At 38.0% G+C, this 15106-nt stretch overlaps 2 protein-coding genes across 2 annotated transcripts; both read right to left on the reverse strand.

Moving 5' to 3' along the window:
* Positions 1 to 557: 557 nt before the first annotated feature.
* Positions 558 to 6407, reverse strand: map2k2b (mitogen-activated protein kinase kinase 2b). The gene is made up of 11 exons (XM_051407108.1): positions 5568 to 6407; positions 5259 to 5469; positions 4494 to 4640; positions 3764 to 3841; positions 3529 to 3580; positions 3154 to 3278; positions 2795 to 3008; positions 2324 to 2376; positions 2142 to 2203; positions 1923 to 1968; positions 558 to 1673 (listed from the first exon to the last, which is right to left on the reverse strand). The coding sequence occupies exons 1-11, from the start codon at positions 5654 to 5656 to the stop codon at positions 1563 to 1565; spliced, it is 1188 nt and encodes a 395-aa protein (XP_051263068.1). The 5' UTR covers positions 5657 to 6407; the 3' UTR covers positions 558 to 1562.
* Positions 6408 to 7120: 713 nt separating this feature from the next.
* LOC127367314 (solute carrier family 22 member 5) lies at positions 7121 to 13959 on the reverse strand. Its single transcript, XM_051407069.1, has 10 exons — positions 13557 to 13959; positions 13366 to 13469; positions 11693 to 11847; positions 11418 to 11589; positions 10427 to 10568; positions 10184 to 10278; positions 8962 to 9176; positions 8663 to 8845; positions 7798 to 7933; positions 7121 to 7400 (listed from the first exon to the last, which is right to left on the reverse strand). Exons 1-10 carry the CDS (start codon positions 13881 to 13883, stop codon positions 7343 to 7345), a joined length of 1587 nt encoding a protein of 528 aa, XP_051263029.1. The 5' UTR covers positions 13884 to 13959; the 3' UTR covers positions 7121 to 7342.
* Between the last annotated feature and the right edge of the window lie 1147 nt (positions 13960 to 15106).

Genomic DNA, 15106 nt, shown 5'->3' on the forward strand with positions numbered 1-15106 from the left:
AAACCACACACACAGAATACTAAATATATTTTGATATTTCTGTTTGGAAGCATACTTTAGTTTAGTAGTAATTGTACCACAAGTCCTCAGTGCATCACACCTGATATGCTTCCCCCTTCTGGTGAAACTAGTGTAAGACATAGAAATCATTTTGGCAAATGAAGACATGTCTGTGTGTCATACATACCATTTAATAACAATTAGGACTCTCTAAAGACAAAGCTTTTGATGATTTTACCATAAAAATCATCTATATCTTTATACCATTACTTAAAGGGGGACATACACAGATGGAATCAAACAAAGGAGCAAAATGCCCAAATCCTGCCACAACACAGGATGCACTTCAATGGCAAATGCATGTCCTGTTTGTATTATAGCAAATACAAAGAAGTGACCATTTGTTTCCACTGAGACTGCTCAGCAAGTCACAATGCAGCTTACTCAAGACATAAAAGCAGTCTTGTTACAGACCGCTTCTGTCCAGGCAAATGGAACCAGAACAAGCTGCGGGTGCTGCTTTAAATTGACAACATACAGAGAGAGCAGAGGGCGCATTTAAGGTTGCAACTTTTTTTTATTTTTGGCCTTGACATGAGGGTCATGCTGAAATGTTTTAAACATTGTGCTTCACCTCAAGATATCTCAAAATTTGTAGAAATCAATCACGTCAACAAATACAAAAAAACCATCCTAGACTCAATCATCTCTTGCTAACACAGACACACATAACCCGACCTGTTTAATAAAATAAACGTATTCTAACATTTCTCAATGTGCTTGCATAACACATATACAACCAAATGCATATATGTATCTGCCTGTACACATGTACAGATGCTTAACAGTGATTGTAATAACTGGGATTGACACACTCGTGCTTTACGCCCCAGAACACTTCTGAGGAAAAGGAGGAAAAGAAAACTGAAATGCAGAATTGAAAAAGACATGTTACAAAATTACACAGCTATTATATGCATTTTAATGTGCTTATAAGGGATATCTTTTCCAGTTTTTATACAGTATGAACAGTATGTATGAATATAGGATGGTGGAGGAGGCTGAACAAAAGCCTAATGGCGTTTATTGGTCAAACAAGGTAAAATAGTGCAGCAGTGCTGAACACTAGGCATGGTTGTAATACCTGTGATAAATTCAAATGCAAAGGATATCATTTATAATAGGATTCCAAATAGAACAACTAGAGGTTTCTTAGTCTCCAAATAAGAAATCCTGAATTGAACCTAACAAATTAGTGATGACCAATGTTCTCTGTGTTGCCAATAAACATTCAGAGAAATGATGTTGTCATTGATTTAAGAGGGAATGTTTATGGATAATTGAATCCCTGTATACTGAATATCCACAAAAAGGTGTTAACTGTAGATACAGTCTCTTTCCTAGCGTGATATCAATTGGCTTACATAGATGGAGACTTCAGAGGTTCACCTGAGGGAGGATGTGGCAAACAAGGTGTGTATGTATAGGCAGCAGCTTCTCCATGTTTTTACATGTACATACTATGTGTGTGTGTGTGTGTGTGTGTGTGTGTGTGTGTGTGTTCAGTCTGCAGTGCGAGTGGGAGTTCTAGGTTGGTTCAGCCCGATCGTTTTACAAAGCCAGCCAGCAAAGTCTACCTCCTCTGCCTCAGACCGCTTGATAAATGTATGGTTCTGCAACAAAACAAACACAATCATTTGCAAATAAGATACTTGACATTAAAAACTTCATAATTTAAATGAGCAGACTTTTCTGCTGCAGACTTTACAAATATGACAGTTCACAAAATAAGTTTAACCCCAGTGCCAGTTTGTTGCTTCAACCTGTAAGATACTGCACATGTTCCCAGTTCAAATGAGCTCAAAGAGAAAGGTGAGAGTTTAAATTCAAACTTGCGCCTTACACCAATTGAGGACACTCACCGTCAACATTTTCAAGTCAGCCCTGTCTGCTGGATTTTTGATGAGACTGAAAATAACAGGAGAGAGAGAGAGAGAGAGAGAGAGAGAGCTTTTCATCCATCAAGTTTGTCACAAAACACTGAATTAAATGTGTATGCCAAAAGAAGAACACGCTCGTAAATGAAGTTGGGTACATCAAGGACAACTGAGTAATGTTTTCAGGCTTAAATGTTGTCTCACCACTTCGTCACAAAGTCTTGGAAATCAGAGGTGAAGACGCCATGTGGTAGTTTGGGAGGGGGCTGAAATATAGAAAGAAAGTTGAACGAACATCTCATCATATAACCAATCGCTGAGAGGGACACCTTCCTGATTTTCCAAGAATGTTTTGTTTTTCTTTGGACAAGTTCTTAGTTTCTTACCTCATTTACTATGTAGTCTAGTAGTTCAAAGATTGCCATTGCAGGACCATGACCTGGAAAAGGAGCCATGGTAAATGTGTTTTATATTCATAACATTTCAAGCAAAGGCTGTTAAATACACACTAATTGTATCGGCCTCGATTCAACTTGATCCTGCAACAAGATCCTCCACATGGAAGATTTCTCCTATTTCGCCATAAATTAGATTCCAATGGCAGAAATATAGCTTTCTACCAACAGGAACAGATAAATCAAAACATAAAAATGAAATGTGAACGGTCGCCTCCACAGCAGCAACTGAGAGCTCAGATGAAAAATCACAAAAGCTAAACTCTCCCTTGTGGCATTCAGCAAGCACAGACTGGCCATGTTGGTATACCTTTCTCATGCTGCCTCCTAGAGCTGCCTGAAAGCAAAGTCACCTATTGCAGTTTAAAAACAGAAAATTGTTAAAGTGTGTGTGTTGCTCACCGCTGACAGGTCTGCCTGGTGGTCTGGGTCTTGGTGAAGTGCTGTGTGTGTCTCTCTCACTGCCATCCAAGATGGGACGTCCAAATATTGCCTCCAGTTCTTTAGCATCGGGAGGAGGGATGGGGAAGCGTCCAATTGACATCTCTACAAGGGACAACCCCATACTCCACACATCTGACTGCACGGAATAGTGCGTTCCCTGCAACCTCTCAGGCTACACAGCAAACAAACAAATAACATTATATCAACAAATATAAGGAAATGTTGCTCACTGTCTTGAATTGGGAAGATAGTATTCTGGTGTTAGGTTTGAATTGAGTTCAGCTTTTCAAGGCATAATTAAGAGAGGACAAACCTACCGACATATAGGATCTTGTCCCAACAAAGGAATTGGCCATAGAGTCTATGAGCTGCCCGCTTACACCAAAGTCACACAGCTTGATCTCCCCACGCGAGTTCACCAGTATGTTTGAAGGCTTCACATCTGGAGGCAAAAAGGATATGTTCCACAAACTCTACCTGACTGGAAATCTACAACAATATACAGCCAAAAGGGACTTTCTTTACCCAACCATAGTACTGAATTCTGTATAGCTCTATTTGTCCACATGTATGAGGTTCATGCACATTTGAACAAAATACAGTGCACCTTGGTATTGTGAATTATGCATACAGATGAAACTTCATGTAATGCAATACAAGAATCAGTCATTAACTCCATGAAAAACGAGTACCTCTATGCATGATTTGGTGTTTTTCTCTTAGGTAGGCAAGCCCCCTCAAAACCTGTTTCAAAGAAAGTAGAAATTACACAAGTCAATAACTGTAAACCTGAAACAACAGCCAGAAACACACTGATTATTTTGAGCTCAATACAGTAAAGGTCTGGATGTTGATAAATTGCTTCAATAACGCAAATAATGTGATATGACACAATACTACTAATACAGAAGATAACCATACACTTACAGCAATGCTGACTTTGCCCAGAATCTCTTCAGGAATCCTCTTTGCTTCCTTCAGCACCTGATCTAGAGATCCACCATCCTGCACAATAAAGTCAGACAAAAAAGAATACAGGTCATAATACGAATTGCTAAAATACATCCTGTCTAAAATGGAATTTCAGAAGATCATATCTTTCCCATTAGTGTTATTTGACCCGAGTACATGATTTGCTAGGTAAGAACAGTGGTTTTTAATATGTGAAAAAAACAGTTTCTTCAAGAAAATGTCCAGAACAGAACTGTGTAGTTTCATGTCACGATTACCACAATACATTTTCCATAAAAAAAAATCATATTCGAGGTAATTGAAATTTAGATGAACTAATTTGGCAGATGCTTTTGTCCAAAACAACATACAAATTAGGTCAAATCTGAACCTCATTAAGGAGAATTTAAGATTAGCATTTGAATTATATTGAACTATAGTCATTGCTGTTTAACAATAATGTTATATAAAAATAAATTATGGTGCTGAAACATGTACATATAGAAAGGACCCGGAGGATCTTAGATTTTCTCCTTGATTAAATAAATGTCATGATCCTTGAAACAAGCAAAAAAAGGAAACTAGGTCTCAAAGATGGATAAAAGCTTTCTGTACCTGACCATAAGTATATATAATATAAAGAAATACCCATAATACCTTAACCGGCCACCACCCCACAAAGTCACTTCCCTCCTAATTCTCTCACCATGTTTTCCATACAGATGCTGATCTCTCCATCGCTGTAAAATGCTCCATAGAAGCCCACAATGTAAGGAGAGTTACACTCATGTAGCACCTGAAGCTCTCGGATAATCTGGTTTCTGATAGCCGGTTTGATTTCAAGATGAATGAGCTGAACAGAAAAGAAAATTGTTATATTGAATATGTTTTATGGAGGACCAGTTAGTACATGATCAACATGTTGAAATCACATTTCATACAAAAAGTTTACAAAAGCACGCACAACCAATTGCAATAAATAAGAGTTACAGGACCGAAGTACAGAAAACAGATAAATAGAGTCTATACCCTAGATAATGCCCACATTAACATTTTTTGATATACCACCATGTGATCTTTCGGCCACAAGCCCTTCTACAGATATGAAACAAATGCAGAGACCTTACAAGTACCTGTCCAAAGAGTTGACATGTCATGTTGTGTCATTATAAAATGGTGAACCCAATGGAAAGAAGAAGTCCCATTGTACACTTTATAAAACATACATGTATCTGTGTGGTCAAAGGCCTAGTACAGTACCTAGAGCTTTATGAGAGCAACTTGAATATTACATGACTAAAGCATCAGACATGACTAATTTAGAGGCGCCTCTGCTAATCTACTCTGCTACAAAACAATACCACAGCAAAGCGGAGAGAGAAGAGGTGTATAACCCACAAGCTGAGGATGTAAAGCCAACATCAGGGGAATGTGTTCATATCATTAGTTTAATAGTGTGTATGTAGCTCACCTTTCTGGCCATGATTATTCCTGAAGGTTTGTGGCATTCCTTATTGACCACTCCTCCATTGCCAGCGCCCAGCTCACAGATGCGATGGAAGTCATCATCTCTCATCTCGCCAACCTTGGCCTTCTGGGTAAGGAAAGCTTCTAACCTTTTCTTCTGTTGTTCATCCAGGTCCAACTCTTCCAATATTTTCTTAAGTGCTTCTAAATTGGCCCTGAGAAAAAGGACACGGAACAGAAATAAGACATTCTTCATTTGACACAAATTAGAGATATTTACGAGGACATTAATGTGGTTAGTGGAATAACTTACTCAGAAGCCACATCGGAGTTGGTGGAGGTGGATAACCCATCGCCAGGAGGAGCAATGGTTAAGGGCACTGGTCTCTTTTTAGGAGCCATACTCACTTGTGGACAAACTATGAGCTGGTGACACTTTTTAACCGAGATACAAATGCTAATCTACTGATCTTAAGCCCTCTCCACGTAGAGGCAAAGTAATGTGTGTGATCAGCTCTAGCTAGATGCTATCTGGACTAACAATCGATTAACTTCACGTTTCCTGTCAGTTTTTAATCTGGACAGTTAACCTAGGTTAAATATGACCCAACTTGGCCTGATTCACAGCACAATGAACAAAACAGCAAATTTTTTAGAAGAGTAGGGAACTACAACGCTAACTTTAGGCTAGCTGTTAACGTTAGCTAGATTAGTGGCTTTAAATTATGAGACGTACTGGTTAGCACGGTAACTAGCATTAACTAGCATTAGCATCACACGGAACTGACGCGAAACAAGTGGCTTTTAAATTCCTTCACGCTGAACTAACTTCATCGGAGCGGCAAACAAAATATTTGCAAAACCAGAGCCATCACTAGAAACACTTCGCGTTAGTCAGCTGCTCACTGTTTTGTGATGGTACAAACATTGAACGCTAACTTAGCTGATAGCAAGCGACTGCTGTACTTTACAAACACTTCCTGTTCTGATCCCCACCCAGTTGTTTAAGGTAGAAACATCAGCCTAATGGGGCTGTGCTGTCTGTTTATCCTCGCCCCGTCTTTCCGCAGGTGTGTCAGTGTGGTTGTTGCTGCAGACAGACAGGCAGACAGACAGACACCGGGTCCCAGTATCGGCAGTAGAGGTGGGGGCGCGGCGCAGTACAGGGGCCCAGAGGCACTATCACACTGCCCGGTATAACTGTGGAGTTAATCTCGCGATACTTCAGATGATGACAGCCAGCTGTGAAGTGGCTCTCGTAATACCTTGTAACGCTGTGCAGACGGGATCTTGTGATGTCACATGTACTTTATTAAAAATGCACCATTATCTTTCATTTCCAAGCAATTATTGATTTTAATTTCACAACGTAAGGTTGTATAATGAAACTGAGGTTGTAGTTCTCTTTGTTACTTTTAAAAACATGGTCACCCATTCCACGAGAGACGGTGTTTAGTTAAAGTTACTCTAAAAGTTGAGAAAATTACATTTTTGAATTTCAACTTCAAGGTTATCATATTTTACATCACAACATGTAGCCCTACAACCCTGAAGCTACCCATTATTTGACCAATTAATTGACAATCTATGTATATTATATAGTTTTAAGATGTAAAAATTGTGAAATTCAACTGTCCTTAAACTGTAGGCATTGTAAGAGACCCTCGAGGCATGTGTGGCAATTTATTCCTTATTCAAGTAAGTGTAGCAGTGCATTAAAAAAAAAAAGTGAAATAGTTAAAATGCCCCATCAAATTGAATAATCCTGGATCTGGATGTTTTCTTTTCAACATAAAATGTTTTTCATATATCCTGCTAACAAAAAAACAAAACAAACAAATCTAAACTTAAACAGGACCAAAGACATACAATACAAAAAGAACAAGTCTGTTTTTTAATTGTGGTTTGATAAATTGTCACCCAGCTACCTCTTGTACATTTAATGTTTTTTTACCTGAAGGTCACAAATGTAAATGATATACCTTATTCTGTACTGTGTTTAAAAAGACCAGAGAGAAGCTTTTGTCTTTTAATTGCTTAAACTTTTGCTGTGCGATTTTCTTTCAGCAGAGGGCGCTCTGTTCATGTTCAACAGCCTTCTTTTGCGTCTGACTGGGCTGTGGCTGTTTCCTTCGGACAGCAGCAGCTTTAAGATACAAAGAGGAACAGAGACAGATTAGATATTTAATTCTAAAACATTTTTGCTCCAACAGATTTATGATAAATCTGATAAATACAGTTGAAATAATCACTAAGTAACACTGAACTTAAAGCTCCAGACGTGCTCTTGATGCAGTAATAGTAGTCATAAGGTTATGTAAAATCTTTAGGCCACAATATTTCATTGTCTGAGTTTGAGAGATTTGTTGTCTAATACTTATAATACTTATTGGTCTTTATTTATTAATTATTCTCACACACACACACACACACACACACGCACACGCACGCACGCGCCCACACACACACACACACACACACACACACACACACACACACACACACACACACACACACACACACACAGTGACAGACATACATACCCTCTGATGGGTTTGGCCTGGCTGATAAGGTCAGGAAGTTTGCTGTTTCTGGTGTCTGGTAGCATCATGCTAAGAGCAGCAGCTATGATGCTGACTGTGCCAAAAATAATGTATGGTAGGATCCTGCTGTACATACCTGCAAACAGAATAAAAGGCACTTGAATTATTATTTTATTTTATTTTGTTTATTTCCACTGGTTGCAACATTTTGACATGTCACAGTAGGAAAAGCACAGGTGTAAATATTAAAAGGAATAAACACTGAATTACATTTTTTTGTTTAAGTTTCAGGATCCTGGTGTTTGCATGCCGTCTCACTGTTACATGTCATGTTATAAGCTCAACCTGTGTGTTTCCTGCTATAACAAGTCAAAATGTCTGTTGTGAATCTGTTCCATTTGGGAACTATGAAGAAACAAGTGTGCTATGATGCTAGCAAGGCTATCAAGACACAGGTTACAAGAGTTTATTCTGAAAGCAAAATTATATCTGAAGAGCAATGTGTGCAGACTTTCTGGTGGAAATAAAATAAAACCGATGCTAATCAAGCAAACAAATTAGGCAAATATGAAACAACCATTGGTGTGATAGCTTTGTGTCTTTTGAGTGCAAAAATCTGTCACTTGTTTCCAAGTTCAAATTTATACAGAAATCCGATGTTCATTTGATGTGAGAATTTTGCTTGACTATCCTTTTCAAGTTAAATGTGTTCACTCAAGTAATTAATATCACCTACAGAGTGTTGTCTACAGTTTTGATGCCATTTCTCTCTCTCTTTTACACTACTATGGTTTCAACAGCGCACACTAGTACACCTACAAAAATAGCAACAAAAACAACAACAACAAAAGAAAAACACACTTGCCAAAATAGATCACATAGGGGCACATGATGGTGCCGATGCGTGCAGCTGTGGAGCAGACACCTAATCCCATGTTCCTAACCACAGTGGGGATCAGCTCAGTAAAAAACACATAAATGTAGCAGTAAGCACCAGACACGCCCATCTTTCCTACGAGGGCTAACACCTGGAGCGTCACATGCCTGTCTGAGAAACACAAATGGGATTATTAGACAAGGCATGTACAATTTTACATATGTATAGTGTCTTCTAGTCCTTTCAGAGATTCCTGATTCAGTCAATGTTGTGTATAATATACAGACCTTCAGGAACCAGCGGGATGATGAGAAGCATGATGCCACAGAATATGAGCGTGGAGAAGAGCAGAGCGGGTCGAGGTGCATGGTTGACCAGCAGCCAAGTGGCTATGTACACCACAATGTCAATGGCTGCTGAAATGAAGCTGTTGAGGTAGGCATTTCCATTCAGGTTACTAGTATTAAGAGAGAGACCATAGAAGACCATGGCAACGGAAATCCTGAAGAAAAAACAAAATTGGACTAAATAAAGATGAAAGGCAGTGTGTTTAAATAATACACTGACCTCAGTCAGTCTAAATTTAATCTGGCTGGACCAACACCAGACAACACCTAAATCTAAGTTATTAATATTTTCTGAAAAATGTTTGTGATCACCAGTGTAGAACCGGCCTATATTCTATATCTGATCAATGAATTAGAGAGCTGGTAGGTGGTAAACGTGGCTGAGTTTAAATACTTCAGAGGAGAGGTGAGTGCCAGTGGAGTTGATTTTCATTGGGAGTAACAAGGATTAGGAATGAGTAAATTAGTAGGGACACTCAAGTTAGACAGTTTGAAGACAAAGCGAGAGAGGCGAGATTGAGATGGTTTGGACATGTGTGGAGAAGAGATGCTGGGTATATGTTGGGAGAAGGATGCTGAAGATGGAGCGCCATGCAAGAAGAAAAGATGAAAAGTGGAAGTGGAGGTGTATGGATGTGGTTGAGGGAGGAGACACACAAACGCTGGACGCAACACAGGTGAAGATACAGGTACAGGAAAGATGGAAATAAATGAAATATCTTAAAAAATGATAAAGATTGCACCTTAATAAAGCCCCCTCCACTCAAAAATATGTTTTTCTTTTTGTTCCTACAGTTGGATGTTTGAGCTGCTCTATGCAAAAGGATGAATGTGATGAAGTTTAACACTAGAGGGATGTTTTACATTCATCTGCTGAAAGTGGAAAGTTTCTCTGCGCTCACTGAAAATCTGATTTTAAGGGACGGCCTACTATGACATTGCAAATAGTTTGGAAGTCAGTCCTGGTCCAGTAGGTAAAAAAAACATATAAAACACACATTACTGTTCCAAGCAGACTACTTGTATATATGTCTTACTACATGTCTGGAAGGGATCTTTAATTAATGTAATAAATGAAATTCATCATAAACTGCATTTAATATATATATATTTTAAATTATGAATAGTGATCTGGTAATGAGAGTGATGAGTTTGCATTTACCATATGAAAACACCTATAATTGTAATATTCCTCATGTTCGGGGTACGAATCAGGTCCACATAAGTGTATGTCTTTTCCTCCTCACCTTTATTTTTCTGACATAATATGAAAAGAAACAGAACAGAGTCACATTGTGTAATGTCTGCTTGCCAATAGTACCAGCTGGTTACCACAGTTTGAGCTATATTTTATACTGGGGCTCCAGAGCTTCCACAGCATGAGGAGTAAAAGTGGAATAAATACCATTAGTTCTAAGTACTCGCTACCCCTGAATATGACCTCAGGAGCGGGGACTCTGTTCCTCTTGGCAGCATTACGTATGACAAGCTCGGCCTCCTCCACCCGACCTTTCTGCAAAAGCCAACGTGGAGACTCAGGAATCACCCTGAAAAGAAAGAGAGGGACAGAAGTTCATTGAACATATGAAACAAATATTACATTTTACAGCACAGACATTGCACACCAATACAGGTTTATTTCAAGGGGCTCAAGGGGATTTTTTTGCATGTGTTTATGCCTTGGACTACAACCAACATGTAAATGTCACAGAGAATAGGAACGCAGTGTTCGGTTTGAGATCAGTATTTGTTTTCGAGATGAACCATAAAAACTCAAGACAGCCAGGTTTATACCACTAAATGTAGTGCATAGAGACACTCATCCGAGTCACACAGAACTGATTTAGACCAGCCCAGTTGTCATGGCGCCAACACAGAGGCGAATTCTTATGGGTTATTATCTCTGTTTGCACTGCTGCAGGCTGTTTACCGTGAACTTCAGCCAAATATTGACGTATGTAGAAATTATTTAACAGTCTTATCACTTTTGAATGGAATATACTGTCAGTGATTATGACTGAACTTTGGTTTTGATAAACCAGTTTCATGTATTTGCAAAAAATGGTGAAGACAGACCTTTATTTATTTATTTATTTATTTTTTCTCTAGGTTGAGTCTGTGTTTCTTTGTTTTGGTTTTGGTTTTTCTGGTTTTGTGTATATTTGGACAATTGTATATCATATATGATTTATATGTATTTTTTTTAAATCACAGAATCAAATCAAATCAACAAGAGAGGATCTGATAATGTATAATTTCAAAAAATAATCAAATGAACTTACAAACCATATACAATCCTTGGCATCCACTCATCATGAGACACAGCACAATTAAAAACAGTCACATTTGAATTTAAATAAAGGATTGGCTGATTAATTCATCAGCCAATAACTCACCACCACAGTGGAATAAATAGCAAGCTGGGGATGGCAGAAGCAACCAGCAGCATCCTCCAGCCCCGTATATAGTAGGCAAAGAGCGACAACAAGGCGTAACCGATGCCAAAACCTAGACTGTGGCCCAGCAGAGTGTAGCTCACTCTGGCAGACTGGCTCAGCATCTCAGACCCTGACCAAGAAGAGGATCAGGAGCATTAAGATGAGAAAGAAGATAAAAGTATATATAAAATGGTCTGCAGCCATATTGAAGGAAAGTGCATGTGTTGTCTCACCTAGGACGAGTGATGCGATGTAATTGGATATCTGGCCAAGTCCTCTCAGACAGTTGAGGATACAGAACATGACCCAACTGACGGAGGTGGCCTGGATCAAAGCAGTGGCTGTTTGTAAGATCATGGTGAAAAAAAATACCGGCTTTCTGCCAAACCTGTAGAACAAATGCACCGAAACATGAAATTAACTGACTTTTCCTGTATTTCATTTGTCTTTCTCTTGCTGTCATTCCCTCAGTTTTTCTGACTGTTTGTCACCAGTAAAACAACAAATCAAAAATGTATTATCATAATTAGAGCTAAAACGACTTTTTCAGGCATTAATTTGATCATTGCTTCATGATTTAAGTCATTTTTCCAGCAAAAAAGCCAAATATTTAAAAATAAATTACCTTGAGAAAAGGGGTGCATACATTCAATTAAAAATAGGTTTTTATATATTGAGTTTCTTTCCCCAGACCATTTGCATTCATGTATATAAAACTTAACATATACAATTTTAAAAAGAAGATTTAATAGAAAGAGATGACTTCTGTCTGGATCATGTTTCCCATAATAAAGTATAACATCTCTTTTATGTAAATTAATCTCACATAACATAAAATAAATAATGGATGCATAATGGTTCCAGCTTCTCAATGTGAGTATGTGCTGTTTTTGCTTATCATGTATCATAATAATTGAATATCTTTGAGATTTGGATGAAACTGTATGGCAGTGGGCTAAATTGTGAATGACATTTCACTGTTTCTCAACATTTCATGGACAAAATTGTTTAATCAATTAACTGAGAAAGTAAATGGCAGATTAGTCAACAATAGAAATAATCTAGAAGCACTAATTATAATAAACTGTACAAATTGTTTTAAACATACCATAAAGTCATCTAGTATTTAAAAATGCAATCAGCTTGACACTACAAGCCCAATAAAACATATTTAAATTTGATATAAAGTTTTGTCGCACCATATATGGAATAAAAGTAACCTGAGAAAAAGTGTTTTATTCTTAAATGAGATACATTTGGAAGTTTTTCAATTTGCAGACCAGATAGCCTATGTTTATATTTGTGCGGTGGTGGAATGTAACTGTAAATACATTTAATGAAGTACTGCAGCCTATTTAAGTACAAATTTGAGATACTTGTTTTACTTGAGTATTTATGCAACTTTATACTTCAGAGGCAAATATTGTACTTTTCAATTCCACTACATTTGTTACTTTTCAGATTACATTGTTGTATACCCTTGAGTCTCCCAATTTGGGGATTTAAAATTCCTTTATGGGTTTGGAAAATCCTCCTACTTAGGATAAAAACCTTTTTTCAATTAGCTGAAAAATGCTTTGTCACAAAGCTGAAAGCAGGGCTTTTTTCCTGAGCTCACAGCACAAATATATGATGATCTTATAGAATATAATGCATTGTAGATTAAACTACCCACAGTATGTTAAATCATCTCAACCTTGAACATCTACTGCAGTAAAATGCATCATAACAGTAATATTAATCCAAAAACATCACATGAAACACTGTCAGGGAGCATTTTCTCCATAATGAGCAGACTACTTTTACTTTCTTTTTGCTTTTTGAATGCAGCACACAAAGTATTTTCACTGCGTGTTATTACTAATTTACTTTTACTTAAGTAAAAAGATCTGAATAGGCTACTTACCGGTCTGAGAGGTGACCGCTAACGAAGGATCCAATCAGGACTCCTACAAAGAATAAGGAGGTGGAAAAGGGGACTTTCCATGCATTGTCACACACCAAATCCCACTGCATTAACACGACAGAAGACAATCAGACAGCTTTCAGAGAAACTAATCTAAAGTAAGGAAATGGAGAATGAGCTGCACAGCCAACCTCAGACACAATAGTGGCGGTGTATCTCTCAGTGCTGAACACCCATCCATCGAGACAGTGCTCGGTGTCGTTGCTGAGTCCCGCTGCCTCCGTCCGGTTTCCGTCCAGCTTGTATCGAGAACAGCTGTCAGGTCCGATCCAGCTGCTGTTGAGAGTAGTGGAGTTGATCGACACTTTGCAGTGATGCTCGGGTGTATCCGAAACGAAAACCACAATCACCCCCATGTACCCGCAGGGAATCACACTTAAACTGAGCAGAACGATCATTAGAATTTGAAAGAGGCCGTAGTCGCCCAGGAAAGACGTAATTTCATCGAAATCTTTCATTTTTCCGCAGGACGGGATCCACTGGAGGGGAGGGACGTCCTGGATGTTATCAACATACTGAACCGGTTTTAGGTACGTCGTTATAGCTTGGCAGGTTTTAACTGATTCACCCTGAGGAAATTTGTAGTCTGTTCAGTGTGTGTGTGTGTGTGTGTGTGTGTGTGTGTGTGTTTGTACTCACATCGTACACTAATCTGTTAAGACAGTCACATTTTAGAGACTCCTTTTGGGGACTTATATCCTTAAAAAGTCCTGGCTTGTTTAAAGTTAAGAACAAGTAGCGCACTGACTTTTACTCAAGTACCGAGACAACATTGCAGAAATACTCTGCAAATGCAAATAGTCTCTTTTTAAGTACAGCAAGTGTTATGCAGAAAGTCCCATTTCAGAATCATATCACCGATAAAAGAGCTACTTTGAATCACTTTATATACTGCAGTTTATCTATAAACATGAACTAGAATGTATTTCTTGATTATATTTTGCTTTAATAATGTGAATCAGTAAAGTAACTGGTAACAAAAATGATCATATAAATGGTTTGGAGTAAATATGAAATGTAGAGTGCAAGTAGAAAGTATATAAAATCGAAATAGTCAAGTAACCTACCTCAAAATTGTGCTATAGTACAATGTTTGAGTAAATGTACTTAGATTCCATCACTGGCCCCCATCCTGATAGAAACAAGTCAGATGATCAGATTAGATGTATTAATTTGTCTCCAGGAATATTGATAATCCTCTCAATCAAGGCTGGAGCTAGAGGGGTGGCAAAATACCTGAGCTGCTACCCAAGTTTAAAAAACTTTGAATTTAACGACCTGTAATGGCCACATTTTAGATTAAGTGATGGGCTTATGTCTAATTTAAAAAAAAATGAATGGAAAAATGTTGGACTGCTATTGCACAATCTGATTTGTTATTTATATCCCTCAAACATTGGAATATGCTCCCAGCTGAGCACAGACTTTCATTTTTTTTTTTTTTATTGAAATAATATTGAGCAACCAGCTTGTCATGTCAACATTAATTTGACCGTGAGCCAGATTTCCCACAGAGACTGTGTAGTGTTGCATGTAGGAATGTTTTTAGTGGTGACTGTTTGTACGTGCACAGGGCCTGATAAATAATCTCTTCTCATTTTGAGAGAAATGTTTTTGTACATGCATGGTTCTTGTTTAATAAATACATAAATATTAAATAGATAAATAAATACATACAGTT

This window comes from Dicentrarchus labrax, unplaced genomic scaffold, assembly GCF_905237075.1.
Source record: "Dicentrarchus labrax unplaced genomic scaffold, dlabrax2021, whole genome shotgun sequence".
Taxonomy (NCBI): Eukaryota; Metazoa; Chordata; class Actinopteri; family Moronidae; genus Dicentrarchus; species Dicentrarchus labrax.